Source organism: Triplophysa rosa, linkage group LG16 (assembly GCF_024868665.1).
Source record: "Triplophysa rosa linkage group LG16, Trosa_1v2, whole genome shotgun sequence".
NCBI classification, from domain to species: domain Eukaryota; kingdom Metazoa; phylum Chordata; class Actinopteri; order Cypriniformes; family Nemacheilidae; genus Triplophysa; species Triplophysa rosa.
The window spans coordinates 8,129,359-8,143,753 of NC_079905.1; the positions used below are offsets into that span (position 1 = coordinate 8,129,359).

Sequence of the window (14,395 nt, forward strand, 5' to 3'; positions counted from 1 at the left end):
AAGTGGTTTACTGCTTAAGTAATAGAAATGTGATTTAAATCGTTTGTATTCCATTAGTTTGCATTCCGATATTTTAATAATTTATTCTTTCTTTAATGTCCGCAATGAATTTAAAAACATCCATCTGTCAGTCAAGGAAGTACCACTAACATTTAAATAATAATAATAAATTAAATAATATTGATATTAATTATATTCCTGATTCAAGTGGGAAATAACTGAGTAATAAAAGTGGGTGGATAATCAAAACTTCTTATTTTGGGTTAATTTCCATTTATTATGGCCGGTATGGGCAATTTCCTTCTTAACTCCATTTCCCATAAACCCCAGAGCCGAACTGGCTGACGGTATATTGGAGGGCAGCGATGTGACAGCGGAGGAGCTCTATCCGGCGAAGCGCTACTGAGAAGACTCAATCTAGTTAGCCATGGCGGCGACAGGAGGAGGGAAAATCAGATCAAGAAGATATCATATCGCTTCAAAACCATATGCCAAAGGCAAACAGGTAAATAAAACTAAACTTCAGACTTTAGAATAGGGACTTTGAAGTTTATTACTTTAGAAAGCACTGGTGGTTTGCGACTGTTATTGTTTTTATGAAGCAGTAGACATTTTGCGGCCTGTTGTAGGCCTGCTCACGTTCCTCCAGCACACGGTCTCTCCACTGTCACCGCAACAACGTTTGCTCATTTGATTAAAACACCGAGCCTTTAAGTAGAGAAAGTATGAAAAATATAACGTCATTCAAGTGATATAGACATGAATTTAGTTCATTTCAGACAGTCGTTGAAGCGTGTTTTTTCCAAACATGTCTTGTTAGCCTTTAGCTGCGTGTCGCGCCGGCGTCAAACAGACATTCACGTATTTCGAAACACAACAAAAGCTTTGAAACGACATTTTAACTTTTGTCTTTTCATACAATTAACATGTTTCTACTTTACAACTATCCCAGTCTGTTTGGAAAGTCCACATGAGGGGGAAGTTTAGCATTTAAGCATTCACGTCAAAATGATCTGAAATTGTATTTTGTGTCGATATATTTAACTTTATTAAAAGATACACGTGAAGAGTTTAGCTTGTTGGTTGCGTGCTTTTGAACACACAAGAAAAGGGAGTTCATGCAGTGGGTTTGTCTTCATGACACGCTGAAGAAAGGCGGGATGAGTGCGAGTCGTGGCGTGTTTTTAGACACACAGGGGAAGCCCTGCGCCGCTTTATCAAAGGTGAGAGAGTGCAATGACTAACGCAGGTTAATGTTGGCTAATGATGCGTGCACATTTAGTTTTTCGAAAGTCTTCAACTTAAATTAATGCAAGAAAACAAAGAAACGCATGTGATTAATCAGAATATCTGTTTTGCATCTTGCAAGCTATGCAAAGAGTCCTTGCGTTTTAGATTGGCCAGGATATAGAACTTATTTTTATCCAAGAGTATTATTGTATAGACCTTACTGTCAATAGTATTTATCGTTTTACCCTTCTTCATTTGCTGAACATAATGAAAACTCACTTTTTTGTTTTGTTGCATGACTCCAGTTATGCCATGGATATTAAACTTAAGCGAGTTTTAGTAAAAAATAAATAATCGTAACAATCTTTATTTATTGTAGTACATTTTCACTGTGGATGTTTTCATATAGCACATGCTTTTATCTACTATTGCAGAAACGTACAAATCTGTATTTTATTTTGCTTGTGCATCACTGCACCAGCTATGTGCATTTCATCAGCATGCAGTGCTTGCAATATTCTGTAGGTGACATCAGATTGAATGCATTTTGACTTCAGTCTGTTAATGCAGACAGCGTATGTATTCCTGCACACTGCATACTCCACTGCAGCTTTCTGGGAATATTATCGACTGGCCATGCTGACCTTGGATCGCACCATGTGTGCGCTGTTGTCAGGAAGTGACTTATGCTGCAACGCTAGCTTATGCATGAGGCCCCAGCCATACACACAGCAGTTTAGTGTGCTGGCTGCATTTAACATGTATTATGTGTGATCAGTAACAGCTAGGCTCTTTAGAGCAAGACGAGAGGAATTGCACTCTCTTACTAGACTTATAATCCGAAGTGGATGTAAGCGGTGAAGTCCTTGCATTTGGGTTGCGTAATCCCTCTGGACATCTCTTCCGCTGGGGCTAAATGGACTATTTTAGCCCCAAATGGACTATTTAGCCTTCCCACCTGCATGTGAGTATGTGAGTCACATGTTCACAGCGTTCAGCCAAAGAGCTTGTCTGTGGCATTGCAGTGTCCTAACCCTGGAGCTCTGTTAGAGAACAATAAGCCTGTAGTTCTTGCACAGTGGTTTGGTCCCCAGGGCCCCTTTTAGATGGCAACTGAAGCTATCAAATCCCTGCACTCTCTAGAAACATTGCATCCATAGTGTGATGAACGGAAGCAAGAGTCCTCCTCAATGTGTGTTATTTTTCCATGGGATTTACTGTGTGCAAAGAGATCAAAGATTTTAGACTAGGGGTGGGAATCGTTTGGTCCCTCGAGTTTAGATTCAGAATCGATTCTTAGGGCCACGATTCGATTTAGAAAAAATGATTGATGTACTAATTAGGATATTTAAGATATCATCGCATTACATTTGCGCTCAGTCAGACTAGTGTTGGTACTTTGGCTTCTACTCTTAGAACTGTCACATATTGTATTTTAATACAATTGAGTGCCCAGTAAATCCATTCTCATTGACGTATTCTGCTGTCAGACATTAAAACAAGTACATAATAGTAATTAAACGCGACTCATTTGTACTGCATGTTAAACGACAGTCACTTCCACGCATTGCCACATCGTATAACAAAGTCATCATACACATACATTAAAAGAGCGGTTATTTTACCAATATTAGTGTATTAGTCCCGTGCAGAGCACCCAGCGCGTCCATCTGTCTAACAAACTGTGCATATTTACAGAAGTATGTTCATGTTCTTAAAGGGGTCATATGGTGCGAACACGTGTCTTTGGTGTGTTATAAGTTGCCAATGCATGTATTAGACACGTAAAATTGCAAAAGTTAAAGTGTCGGACCAAAAAATGCATTCTATCTAAAAGCGAATGCTCACCCAGACCTGCCTGAAATGCCTCATGTAACCACACCCCCACAAATCTATGTCAGTTCGTGGTATGAGTTGACTAAGACCGCCCAAATGTATATGCAAGTAAGGTGGGCGTACCTGTCAGTACAATTGCTTTGGAACCTGATGTTCCAAATATGGTAAGAGGCGTTACATTTCCGTCACACGCTTGCAGTATTCGACCAATCACTACGCACTGGTTAACTGGCCAATCATAGCACACCTCGCTTTTCAGAGCGATGAGCTTTGTTAAAAATTCACGTTTCAGAGAGGCGGGGCAAAGAGGAGATACAAACATGCACGATATGTGGAAAATACAGCATTTTTAAACCTTAAATCGTGTATACACATTGCATTACATCTAAAACAAACGATAATATTCGTTTGAGCCGTGTCATATGACCCCTTTAGGTCTAAACATTGACAAGTTTTGGGAAACGCTATTTTGCACTGCTCCTATATGCTCTGTTGTGCTTGCGCGTGAGGTGTGCACTCTGTACAAGGTCCGGGTGCTGCACCGCTCTTGCAATTGACTTCCACCTTATTTGTTCCAAATATGTCACGTTATTATATTTAGTAACGTTTACAAAAAAACGATTTGTGAATCGATTTGAATCGCTAGCAGATTGAATCGATATTCATTGTGAGTCTATTTTTTTCTCCCACCCCTATTTTAGACCGTGTTGTTTTGCCCTGGTAGGTTATTTAGTCTTGCATATTTGTTGACGACATGCTGTCCTTCATCCCCAGCAGCAGCCTGGTCTCATCAGTCGAGTGACGGATACAGTGAAGAGCATAGTCCCCTCCTGGCTGCAGAAATACTTCAGAAATGGTGAAGTCGCTGAGGGTGAAACCACTCCAGTTGGTGTGGAACAGAACAACGTGGCTCCTCCCCCAAATGGCAATGAAGAGACCACCCCGCTCCCAGATGGACGAGACTCTCCAGAGCCAAGCACAAGTCACATGGGTATGTTGGGGAGACACCATCTTCCATACACAGTCTTGGTTCCAAAACCTTGTTTGTTGTCTTAGTGTCTGGTGTTAGTTATCTACCTTCTAAGGCAACAGTTCTGATTTGAAGCTCTGTTCTCTTTCTTTCATGGTGATGTTGATGTTTTTTTTTAGAACCATCTACAAGCAGAGCATCACTGAATTTCCAGGATGCTCTTTCAAGACCCCCGATAAATCGAACCCACCTGCACTTTCCCTCTCTGGATGGCTCTCCTGCATTAGGGGCTGGCACCAGCTCCCTCTTCTCCCAGCCCTCCACATCTACAGCACCCTTCTCGGCCAGCCCTTTCGCTGTCAGCTCCAACTTCTCCCTTGTGAAAGAGATTAAGGATTCAAGCTCTCAACATGAGGATGACAACATCTCGACCACCAGTGGTTTTTCGTCACGTGCATCTGACAAAGGTAGACCGCAGAGTTTATCACAGTGGGGATACTTGGTATACCTAAATGTAGAATATATTTGATGCAGTGATGAGTAATTATTTGTACCATCATGTATTTGATGCTATTAATATTTGATGCTATTAATATTTCCCAAAAAACACCCTGAAATCATCAGTCCCACTGCACCATAAAAACAGCACTGCTAAAAATATGCAGGAGATCAAAAAGACACTTCATTGTAGAAGTTTTCCTTGTTAACTTCAGGTATTAGGACTAAAACAGATAGAACTAAAACCAGGGCTCAATATTCTTCCAGATGTGCCTACGTCAAAGACTGTGCCGCTCCTTTGGTCTCCGGAGACTGAGCGCACTCAGTCTGGATCGCAGCCAGCGCACTCTGGAGTCAAGAAACCAGCCTTCAACCTGTCCGTCTTTGGCATTTCCTCATCAGTAAGTGTAATCTTCACAATGATGTGCTTTTTATCAGCTTTTGTCAGGGTTGGTTGTAGAATTATTTAGGGCTGCAACTAACATTTATTTTCATAATCGATTAGTTGGACGATTATTTTTTTTGATTAATCAGATAAAAAGTTTAATTAGATCTTTTGCTTATAATAACTAAATCAGAGATGGGAAAAAGTGTGCACAACTGAACTCATTTGCCTTCTCCCAAAATGTTGTGGATGTCTCCCTAATTAACACACCAAGGCTGAGTTGATTCAGGTGTGTCATATTAGAAGCAGCCCAAACATGGGAGGGAGGGGGCGGTTGGCCATGGAAATCATTTTTTTTTTTGTGGCATGAAAAGTAGGGCTGTCGCGATAAACCGACGATATTTATCACGTGATTTATGCACAGCTTTTGAGTGAAGTACGGGAAAATGCTGCTGCATCCGAAAGCCAGAGGGCGCTCTCGTGCAGAAACTCCAAATACGCACTGCAGAAGAAGACCATAACAGTTCTAGAATCTAGGAAATGCCTAGAATGCCAATCTTTTTATCATTGTTACTCAAACGTCATCAGGTATTTTTATGATAATAAAGTATATTTATAATGATCATGTTTGACCGGTGTTGCTTTTTCAAATGCACATTATAAGCGACTCAAACTCGCACTGCTTTTAGATCGAGCAGCATTTCCTACTGATCCCAGAGCCATGCTTCACGGACAAGCTACGCATAAAAAAAAATTGACACATTGCATATCGCAGCCAGCTTGATTTCAATAGGATTTAGTGGTATCGCGATAAATTATCGTGCAGCCCTAATGAAAAGTGAGATATTTGTCATTCAAATGTAGTGAAGTACATTCAAAATTATCCAGAAAAAATATGTAAGTATAGTACAGATACTCAAAAAGTATACTTAAGTACAGTACTCAAGTAAATGTACTTTGTTACTTCCCACCACTGAACTAAATAAACCCCCAAATCAGGGTATTTAGCCTATTATGTACTTTGCTAAGTGCAAACGCTACAAATTGGGTTTTACAAATATAATCTTAAACTTTGTCATTTAAAACACCTCAATTGCGCAGCTTGAAGAGATGCATGCAAAACACGTCTGACTTAAAACTGCGCACCTCTGCATGCACGGAGAGACACGTCTGACTTTAAAACTGCGCAGCTCATGCTGCACGGAGGGACACGTCTCAAACGGTCATTTTAAAAGGAAAGAAGACTGGTTATAACTGTGCACCTCGCAAGTGATGTCACAGACAAACTAATCGATAATGAAATTCGTCGACAACTATTTTCATTATCGATGATTATCGATTTTATCGATTAGTTGTTGCAGCCCTAGAATTATTCTTTTGTGCTAGTTCCAAGTAACAATTGGAGGTCATGTGTACAAATCTTCACTTTGTGATAATGTGTCTGTTGTGGCATCTTGAAAGTTTGTTGATAAAAAACTGAAAACCCGTTTGCTCTTTTGTAGTCCGTGTTGAACAGTTCAGTACTGAACTCCAGTCAGTTGGGGAACTCACCCTTTTACCCGGGAAAAACCACATATGGAGGAGCTGCTGCGATTAGATCAGCTCGTACACGCCCTGCTACTCCTTACCAGGTCTGAATGTGCAATTGCTAGACTCTGAAAATATATATGAAATGTCTAATCAATAGTGCTACTTAAAACACAAAGATTGTTTAGTTGGTTCCATTATGAGCCTGCTATGCATGTTTTAGATTACTGCTGGTGTGGGTTTCACTTTCTCTTTTTGACTGATTTGGTTTCTGGTTCACCAGCCTCCGGTCAGGAGACAGATAAAGGCAAAGCCAGCTGGGGCTCAACTGTGTGGAGTGACCAGTGCAACAGCCAGACGCATCCTGCAGTCTTTGGAGCGCATGTCCAGCCCTCTTGCCGTGAGTACATTTTATTTGGGGTTAAAGCTTTTGGGTTAATTTTGTAAGCAACTGGATCTTCTCTTACCCGAGTTCACTACTTTAAGCTGGAATGTAATTTCCCACCAAAGAAATACATGCTAAAATAACATGTTACTGGTAACTTCTTTTCAGGATGCGAAAAGAATTCCATCTACAGTTTCATCACCTTTATCAGCAGTAAGTGCAGTATCATTTTCAGTGTTTCCCACAGGATTTTTAGAAACTTGTGGTACTCATGACGTCACACCATTATTAGCATATCTGTGACATCATCACGCTGTGTTTGCGTTTGGTCTAGTGTCGGCACTTGAAATCTGTTTCGCTTCTACTCTAAATGTGAGTGATAGTTTTGTTGTAGATCGCATATAGCGCAGGTAATTCGGCACAAATTCAGAAATATGGGCGAATACACTGTTACACAGAGTTACAACTACACACCGCACCGAACTCACTGCTAGAGGGCAAGAAGAGCTCGCACACAGACACACACCCAGCACATAGAGAAGGGTGTGGGAAACACTGCTAACTTTTCGTCTTGATAAACTCGGTCAGCCATCTTCTCTGTCAGTAACATCTGTGACTGTTGACGTTTACGTGGAAAGGCAAGTACACGGATGAACACAAATTGCCACATCTCCACATTTTAATTTGTTCACTGTCATGTGAGGGAGTTGCGCTTGACGTTGAGGGTAAAGCTGCACGCAACATGAGAGCGAGGCGCTGAGCGTCAACACGCTGCTTGCAAGTGCAGCATGTTTTAAATGGTAAAATAAAAATTTAAAGGGGAATCATGAGAAATATGTTCGTGGCAGCCACTGTTGATAGTGTGGCGGGCCACCACGAATAAATCTGTGTATGGGAAACACGGTTTTTTTTACATTTCAGTATTGGCATATTGGAATGATTTAAAGACGTCAATTGACAATCTTGTATTCATTGTCTTGTTTCAGTCATTGAATCACACAGACCTTGACATTTCAAATTTCCAAGCAAAGAGAAAAAGGGTAAGTCTAATGCAACTTTTTAAGATGTTTGTGTCACAGGACCTTGCACTTGAATAAATGTAGATGTATGTGTTGTAAAGGGAGAGATTTCTGGACACATCGCTGAAAGTAGTATTAGGTCTCGGAGCGTCTTGGAACGTTGGCAACTTTCACTTTGTTTTTTATGCTTTTCCTTAACTGTTAAGGACTGTAGCAGCTGTCCTCTTCTCCAAACAATGTGCTTATTCATCGAGCACCAGGAACCCAAAGTCTATTATAACCATTTGCGATGAATGACTATAGTCAAAGATAACCAGTGCTGTGAGCATTGTTTGCAAACTTGCACTCACACATGACAGCCGAATGGTAGTTTATAATAAAAATTAAGTGATGTTGTAAAATGGCATTTTAATAGTAAGTGTAAACAGGGATGTGGTTCCAGACACCTGAACGTATTGAAAGCTGTCTGGCATTGCTTGGAAAATCATTCGACGACTTAAATATGAAACGGTAAACTGTATCCAGAAAAAAGCTGTTGTTTTCCGCCACGGCCAGGTGAGCACAGGTAATGCTGAGGGTTGATCAGGAAAAACAAGCTGTCAAAGTCAAAATAAGGGTTATGATGAATTCTGTGAGAAGCTTATGAAATTTACTGCAGGGTTGGCTAGAAAATGTTCATAATTAGGGCTGTCAACGTTAACCCGTCAACGCATGCTTTTAATTTTTTCAAATTAATGCGTGAGAAAATATTTAACGCAATTAACGCAGCATCCGTTTGTTTTGACATTCTTTTTCTAGCGTTACATTATGTAATCACGCTCTTATTCGTGTACAGGCTCTTAAACCACTTAAGCGCGATTTTAAACAGTTGCTTTGATGCGTTCAATGAAGATAGACAGCTTCTAAACTGTGGGACGCGGCAAAACAACGAGAGGTCCAGTCTGGTGCATGGGCTGAAGGCTGCGTCGGTGAATCTCTGTCAGACAGCGCATCCGTGTTAAGTTCTCTTTCATGCTTGAATGGATAAAACCACACAAGATTATGTCAGAAAGCCCGTTTTGTCGAGCATTTTCTTAAGCAAGACTTCAAAGTGTAAAATAAAATCTTAAATGAATGCAAAGAGTTGTGAAAATGGGAGTGCGGTGACGGTCAGATCTGCGTACTGAGACAGCTGTTAAAGACGTTCTTAAACGTGCTGCTCTGACTCCTGTCACTAATGTTAATCAAAGAACAAAATAAAAGAAGAAATCAATGTGATTTTTTAGCTTTAATGAGAATTCTTCTGCATTTAATTTATAATTTAGCATTAAATACTGTAAAGTGTTTGAGAACTTCCTTCAATTTCTGTATATTTCATGATAGCTCTCAATTATATTGTTGAATGGCTATAATTAATATTAAAATAATCAATTTAATAGAGACATCAGTTACAGTACTAATATCAAAATGTTTTCTTTCATTCATAAAATGACGCTGTTAAAGAAATATGTTGTTTCTACATCTATTTGAAGATTAAATGTGAAATTATTCAAATGTAAAAGTATATTTTAAAATATTATTGTTATGTGTGATTAATCAGATTAATTTTTTTAATCGATTGACAGCACTATTCATAATATTTAAAAACTAGTTATTTCACCGTTCCTCTTTGAGGTCTCGGAAATGTATTCACTTTTATGGTTATTAGATGCAATGGGTTATTCTGAGTTTTAAGCAATTAAACATGTATATTGTATAGACACATTGTGTTAAATGTGTAGTATTCTAGTGTCTAATTGATTGTAATGTTGCCCCTTTGACTTGCAGCTGGAACCTTCAGTCCCACCTGTTCAAAAGCTGGTTGTTCCGACAGTTGCTGCAGTGTCTGGTAACCGCTCGATGTCATTTAGACCATCACTCACCCCTGGTGGACTGAACCGAGTCATTGACAAAACCAACAGAGAAACTGTAAGTCCAAGTATTTAACAATGTCTCTTAGCAGTTACAAATGAGAAAAAAAATGTAGGGAATTTCTGGAATTCCTCATTACGTTATTTTGATTTAAATATTTGAAATTAACCTATTGGTTTATGGCTGAAAACAACTGTTAATTATCACTAAAGTGAAATAAATGTACGTTATCATTGTTTCATAAAGTTTACTGATCCGTATTTCCTCCTGTCTCTAGCCTGTTAGACAATCCCCTCCAATTTTAGAGTCCTCTAAGGCTCCTCTTCCCAGGTAAGAGCAAATGATTTGTTGTGGAAGTTTCTTGCGTTTATCCTCAATCTGTGTTTTCAAATAATACATTTTTGTGTCCCCAGCACAAGCAGTTTGTCGTACCCCTTGTCCAGCACCCCAACAACTAGCAGCGCTGGTTCAGGAGGGGGCAAAATGAAGAGAGAAAGGGCCATAAGACCTTCCTCAAAACGACCTGATGATGAGGTCAGAGACTTGCAGGCTTTAAGTAGTTCTTCAGAATAGCTTGCTGCTGTTTGGTCTCATGTAAGATGTTCTCCCCTCAGGTCGCCGAGGAGCCGGACTTGCCACCTGCCTCTCTCCCTAGCAATTTCACTTTGCCCAAATTTAATTTCTCTTCTCCTCCCCCTACCTCCTCACTGAGCGCCATCACAACCCCACTTACAACCGTCTCTGAAGAACGTGCCGAAAAGAAGGTATGACATCCCTATTGTCTTTCAAGTCAATTATGTACCAAGTTTTATTCAGCCAATTCGCAGTTGTGGTGAACTATATTTGACAAATAATATATTCAGGTGCCACCTGCACCATCCACACCACCATCTGTCCCCTTCACATTTTCTTCACCTATCGTCAAGGCAACCACTGCCAGCCCTCCATCTTTCTCTCCATCGGTAAGTCTTTTTGTATCTTTTCACACCTTTTACACTTGTCGCACAGAACGAGCATCTGTAAAATAACGTTTCTTCCCTACAGTCTGGATTCACCTTCAGCGCACCTACTATGAAAACAAGCATGTCTTACTCCAATGGGAAAATCACCACAACAGTGGAACCAGGTATGATTTGTTTCTGCAAAGCAGATGTGTTTAAATTTGAGCTCATGTTATGGTGTTAATGTTATTTTTGATGTTTTGCAGTAAAATCAGCTGCCAGTGAAGAAAAAGAGTTTGAAGGACCATTCAAGCCAGCAAAAGTCTTAAAACAGGGCAGTGTATTGGATATACTTAAGGGACCTGGTAAGTGTTGCTGTCATTTCAAAATTTATTTTTGTGCATTGCAGTAATAGTTGTTTACCAGAATATAAAATCCTGCTATTTAGTTGTACTCTTGTCGTTCCAAACCCGCATGACCTTCTTCCATGGAACACAAAATGTAATTTTTGGAAGAATATCTTTATGCCCTATTATCTGTAAATAATGACTGGGACTGGCAAGCTCTGATACATGATAAAAGCAGTATTACAGTGTCATATAAACTGGGAAATAAACAAATTATTGTTCTTCGCAGCAAGGATTGTCAGTAAATAATCAGGGATGCAAACTTGTCACCTTTTGGCGAAATTCGCCATTTTGGATCCAAAATGGTTCATTATTGGGATTTGTCTAGATCCGATTAGTTTTGCTCATGTGCAAAGACGTCACTGTGTCGTACAGACGTAATGGGCGTATGACACACGGAACAAGCAGCTTGCTTGTTGCTTAAGAAACCAAAAGTCATAAATCTGTCAAAGCGGTACATATTTTCATATGCTTGTCATCTCTAAATGAACATATTAATGTTTTTACGCATTCAAAATGTCAACTGTTTTCCTGGAGTGAGTTTTTAAACACAATTTCTTTTTAGAACATGATGCATTTGCAAATGTACAAACATAGCCTACTAAAATATCTAAGCATAAAATGTCATTTGTATTCGTAGTACCTAACATTTATTATATTTATAGTTTACTTACATGTGCTTTGGATGGATTTACTGGGTTTACCATGGTAAATCTGTGTAAAAGACCTTGCCTCATTGATATGTAGACATTATTTTGCGTTAATTAACTGTACGTTATTATGCTGGTGTCTGTGATATAAAACAAACACATCTGTGCTTTTAACATTGTTTGAGGAGCTGTTTTGTGAATATTATAATGATAGCTGCATCCACCGCGCCCGTCTCTGTTTACCGTTAATGCTGATATGAATCCGCATATTATCACGGTTATTAAACATTTATTCGAATTATTGTTTGCCTGCAGACACTCTGGTGGGTCTTGGTAGTTTTGTCATGGTTTACCATGGTAAAACCGCATCAGGTGTGCTTATGTTTATTGGCACGAGACATTACTCTGCCTTTATAAACTGTAAATTTGCCGTTTTCTTAATAAAATATACACATGTACTTTAAAACACTGTTTTAGTGGGTATTTAGGTGAACACTTGTGCAGTGTGCGTATGTCAGCAGAGTAAATCGGATTTGAAGCTTGTCATGTAAACACGCACATCAATCAGATCACTTTATTTACCTTTCATGTAAACACTACATTTAGATTGCACAATCTGAATAAATTCAATCCGATGTGTCCATGTAAACGCAGCTACTGTCACCTTTTTTCACCCCAACAAGTTTGCATCCCTGATAATGGACTTTCATTTGTTCGTCACACAAAGCTATTATATATTTGGAATGCATGTCATTTTAGTCCTCATTCACTGTCATTGTGTTAAACCAGGGGTCTCCAACCCTGCTCCTGGAGAGCTACCTTCCTGCAGACTGCAGCTCATGAGACCATTTCCCAAACTATAGTTAGTTACTACTACTTGGAAGACTTGCATCAGAGTCATTTGTGTTTTTTCCCTTATCTTTAGGATTTGTGTCCTCTGGTCAGAGCTTAGCTGACAGACCCTCACAGACTTCATCATTGACCCAGAGTACACCCTCAGCTCCTGTTTCTGGTTTTGGTGACAAATTTAGGCCGCCTGCTGGGTCATGGAGCTGTGGCACTTGCCTCTTGCAAAAAAAGTCCTCAGACAAAAAATGCGTGGCTTGTTTCGCACCACAACCCAACACAGACTCTGCCTCTAAATCGGACAGTAAACCTGCAGAGAGCACTGGAAGCCTCCGTTCCCTCTTTGCCCCTCCGGCCGGTAGCTGGGATTGCGACACGTGTTTGGTCAGGAACAAACCAGAAGTTGTTAAATGCGTAGCTTGTGACACGGCCAAACCTGGGACTGGAGTAAAATCCAGCCTGATTTTACCGCCTCTGGCCAAGGCCTCATCTGTCCTCTCTTCTGCTTCCTCTGCCTCTACAACCACCACCACTTCTTCTACAGGGATGGGACTGTTAGGATTTGGGGACAAATTTAAGAAGCCAGAGGGATCTTGGGACTGTGATGTGTGCATGGTTCAAAACAAATCACATGATGTAAAATGTGTAGCATGTCAGAGCGCTAAACCAGGTAAAGCATATTTTGATGTTGTGTCAAAGAATAAAATGTGCAAAATCATAACAAACAGCATTTGTTCTGGAAGTCAGTTTGCTTGGACATCTGACAAGCCTGTCAAGCTTCAGCCCGAAATTTTACACTAATTGATAAATACTGAACTATTTAGAACAGTTTTAGTAAATATAAAATAATGAGCTTACACTTAAATTATATGCTCTTGACTTCTATATATATTTTGTGTATTATAGGAGCTGCTGTAGTCTCGTCTGCACCGGCAAGCACTCCTGCACCTTTGTTAGGATTTGGCGATAAGTTCAAGAAACCTGAGGGGAGCTGGGAGTGTGAGATGTGCTGTGTTCAGAATAAGGCAGGGGACCAGAAATGTGTGGCCTGCCAGTCAGCAAAACCAGGAGCTAAAATAGAGTCCAAAGGTAAAGTGCCTTCACATTTCTAGAAGTCTTTCTAGGTGGCTCGTATAGAATTTTCTAAAGCTGCTTTTCACTACCAAATAGAAGTTTATCGTTGATGGGTTTTCTTGCTGTGTTTCAGGTTTTAGTTCATCTTTTGAAGTTCAGTCCAACAGTACAGACTCTAGCTCATCCGGTTTCAAGTTTGGCACCGGCTCTGCAGACTCGACATCTGCTGGACTGAAGTTTGGGGGCACTTTCTCAGATTCTTCCTCCTCCACGGGCGGAATAACATTTGGGTTTGGCTCTTCCAACTCCACCTCAAATGGAGGGGGCTTCAAATTTGGAGGCTCTTTCTCAGACGCCGCTTCAGGTGGAATCAAACTCTGTAGCTCCTCATCAGAATCCACGACAAGCACAAGCTCATCAGGCGGCTTTAAGTTCGGTAGTGTTTTGACGACAACTGCATCTACGAGTGATGAGAAAAAGACTGAATCTCAGGATTCGAGTACAGGAATTAAATTTGGTGGTGCTAGTGGAAGCATTTTTGGCTCTCAAGCTGCTAGTTCTGAAAACTCTACCTTGTCATTTGGAGCTAAACCTACAGAGAAGGGAAGTTCCAGTTCACCGTTTACGTTCTCAGTGCCCCAGTCCAAGGCTGAGAAAGATGATGCTCCTGCTTCCTCAAAAACTGTTTCAACTACCACAACATCAGCAGCAGCAAACGCCATCCCTGTGTTTGGCAA

The 14,395-nt window shown here is 40.3% G+C and overlaps 1 protein-coding gene across 2 annotated transcripts in view; it reads left to right on the forward strand.

Annotated features, from left to right (window-relative positions):
• Positions 1-370: 370 nt before the first annotated feature.
• The window catches only part of nup153 (nucleoporin 153), a 16,941-nt gene continuing 2,916 nt past the window's right edge, over positions 371-14,395 (forward strand). Inside the window, exons 1-18 of one of the 2 annotated variants that reach the window (XM_057355011.1) lie at positions 371-505; positions 3,841-4,057; positions 4,216-4,503; positions 4,802-4,935; positions 6,422-6,550; positions 6,730-6,846; positions 7,000-7,044; positions 7,818-7,871; positions 9,657-9,797; positions 10,018-10,070; positions 10,154-10,274; positions 10,355-10,504; positions 10,604-10,702; positions 10,785-10,866; positions 10,948-11,046; positions 12,664-13,254; positions 13,491-13,673; positions 13,792-14,395. The exon at positions 13,792-14,395 is cut by the window's right edge and continues 449 nt beyond it. In XM_057355011.1, coding sequence (XP_057210994.1) covers positions 428-505; positions 3,841-4,057; positions 4,216-4,503; positions 4,802-4,935; positions 6,422-6,550; positions 6,730-6,846; positions 7,000-7,044; positions 7,818-7,871; positions 9,657-9,797; positions 10,018-10,070; positions 10,154-10,274; positions 10,355-10,504; positions 10,604-10,702; positions 10,785-10,866; positions 10,948-11,046; positions 12,664-13,254; positions 13,491-13,673; positions 13,792-14,395 — 3,185 coding nt within the window. In that variant the 5' untranslated portion in view covers positions 371-427. The remainder of the gene's footprint in view (positions 506-3,840; positions 4,058-4,215; positions 4,504-4,801; positions 4,936-6,421; positions 6,551-6,729; positions 6,847-6,999; positions 7,045-7,817; positions 7,872-9,656; positions 9,798-10,017; positions 10,071-10,153; positions 10,275-10,354; positions 10,505-10,603; positions 10,703-10,784; positions 10,867-10,947; positions 11,047-12,663; positions 13,255-13,490; positions 13,674-13,791) is intronic. The other variant, XM_057355012.1, reaches the window with a different exon arrangement.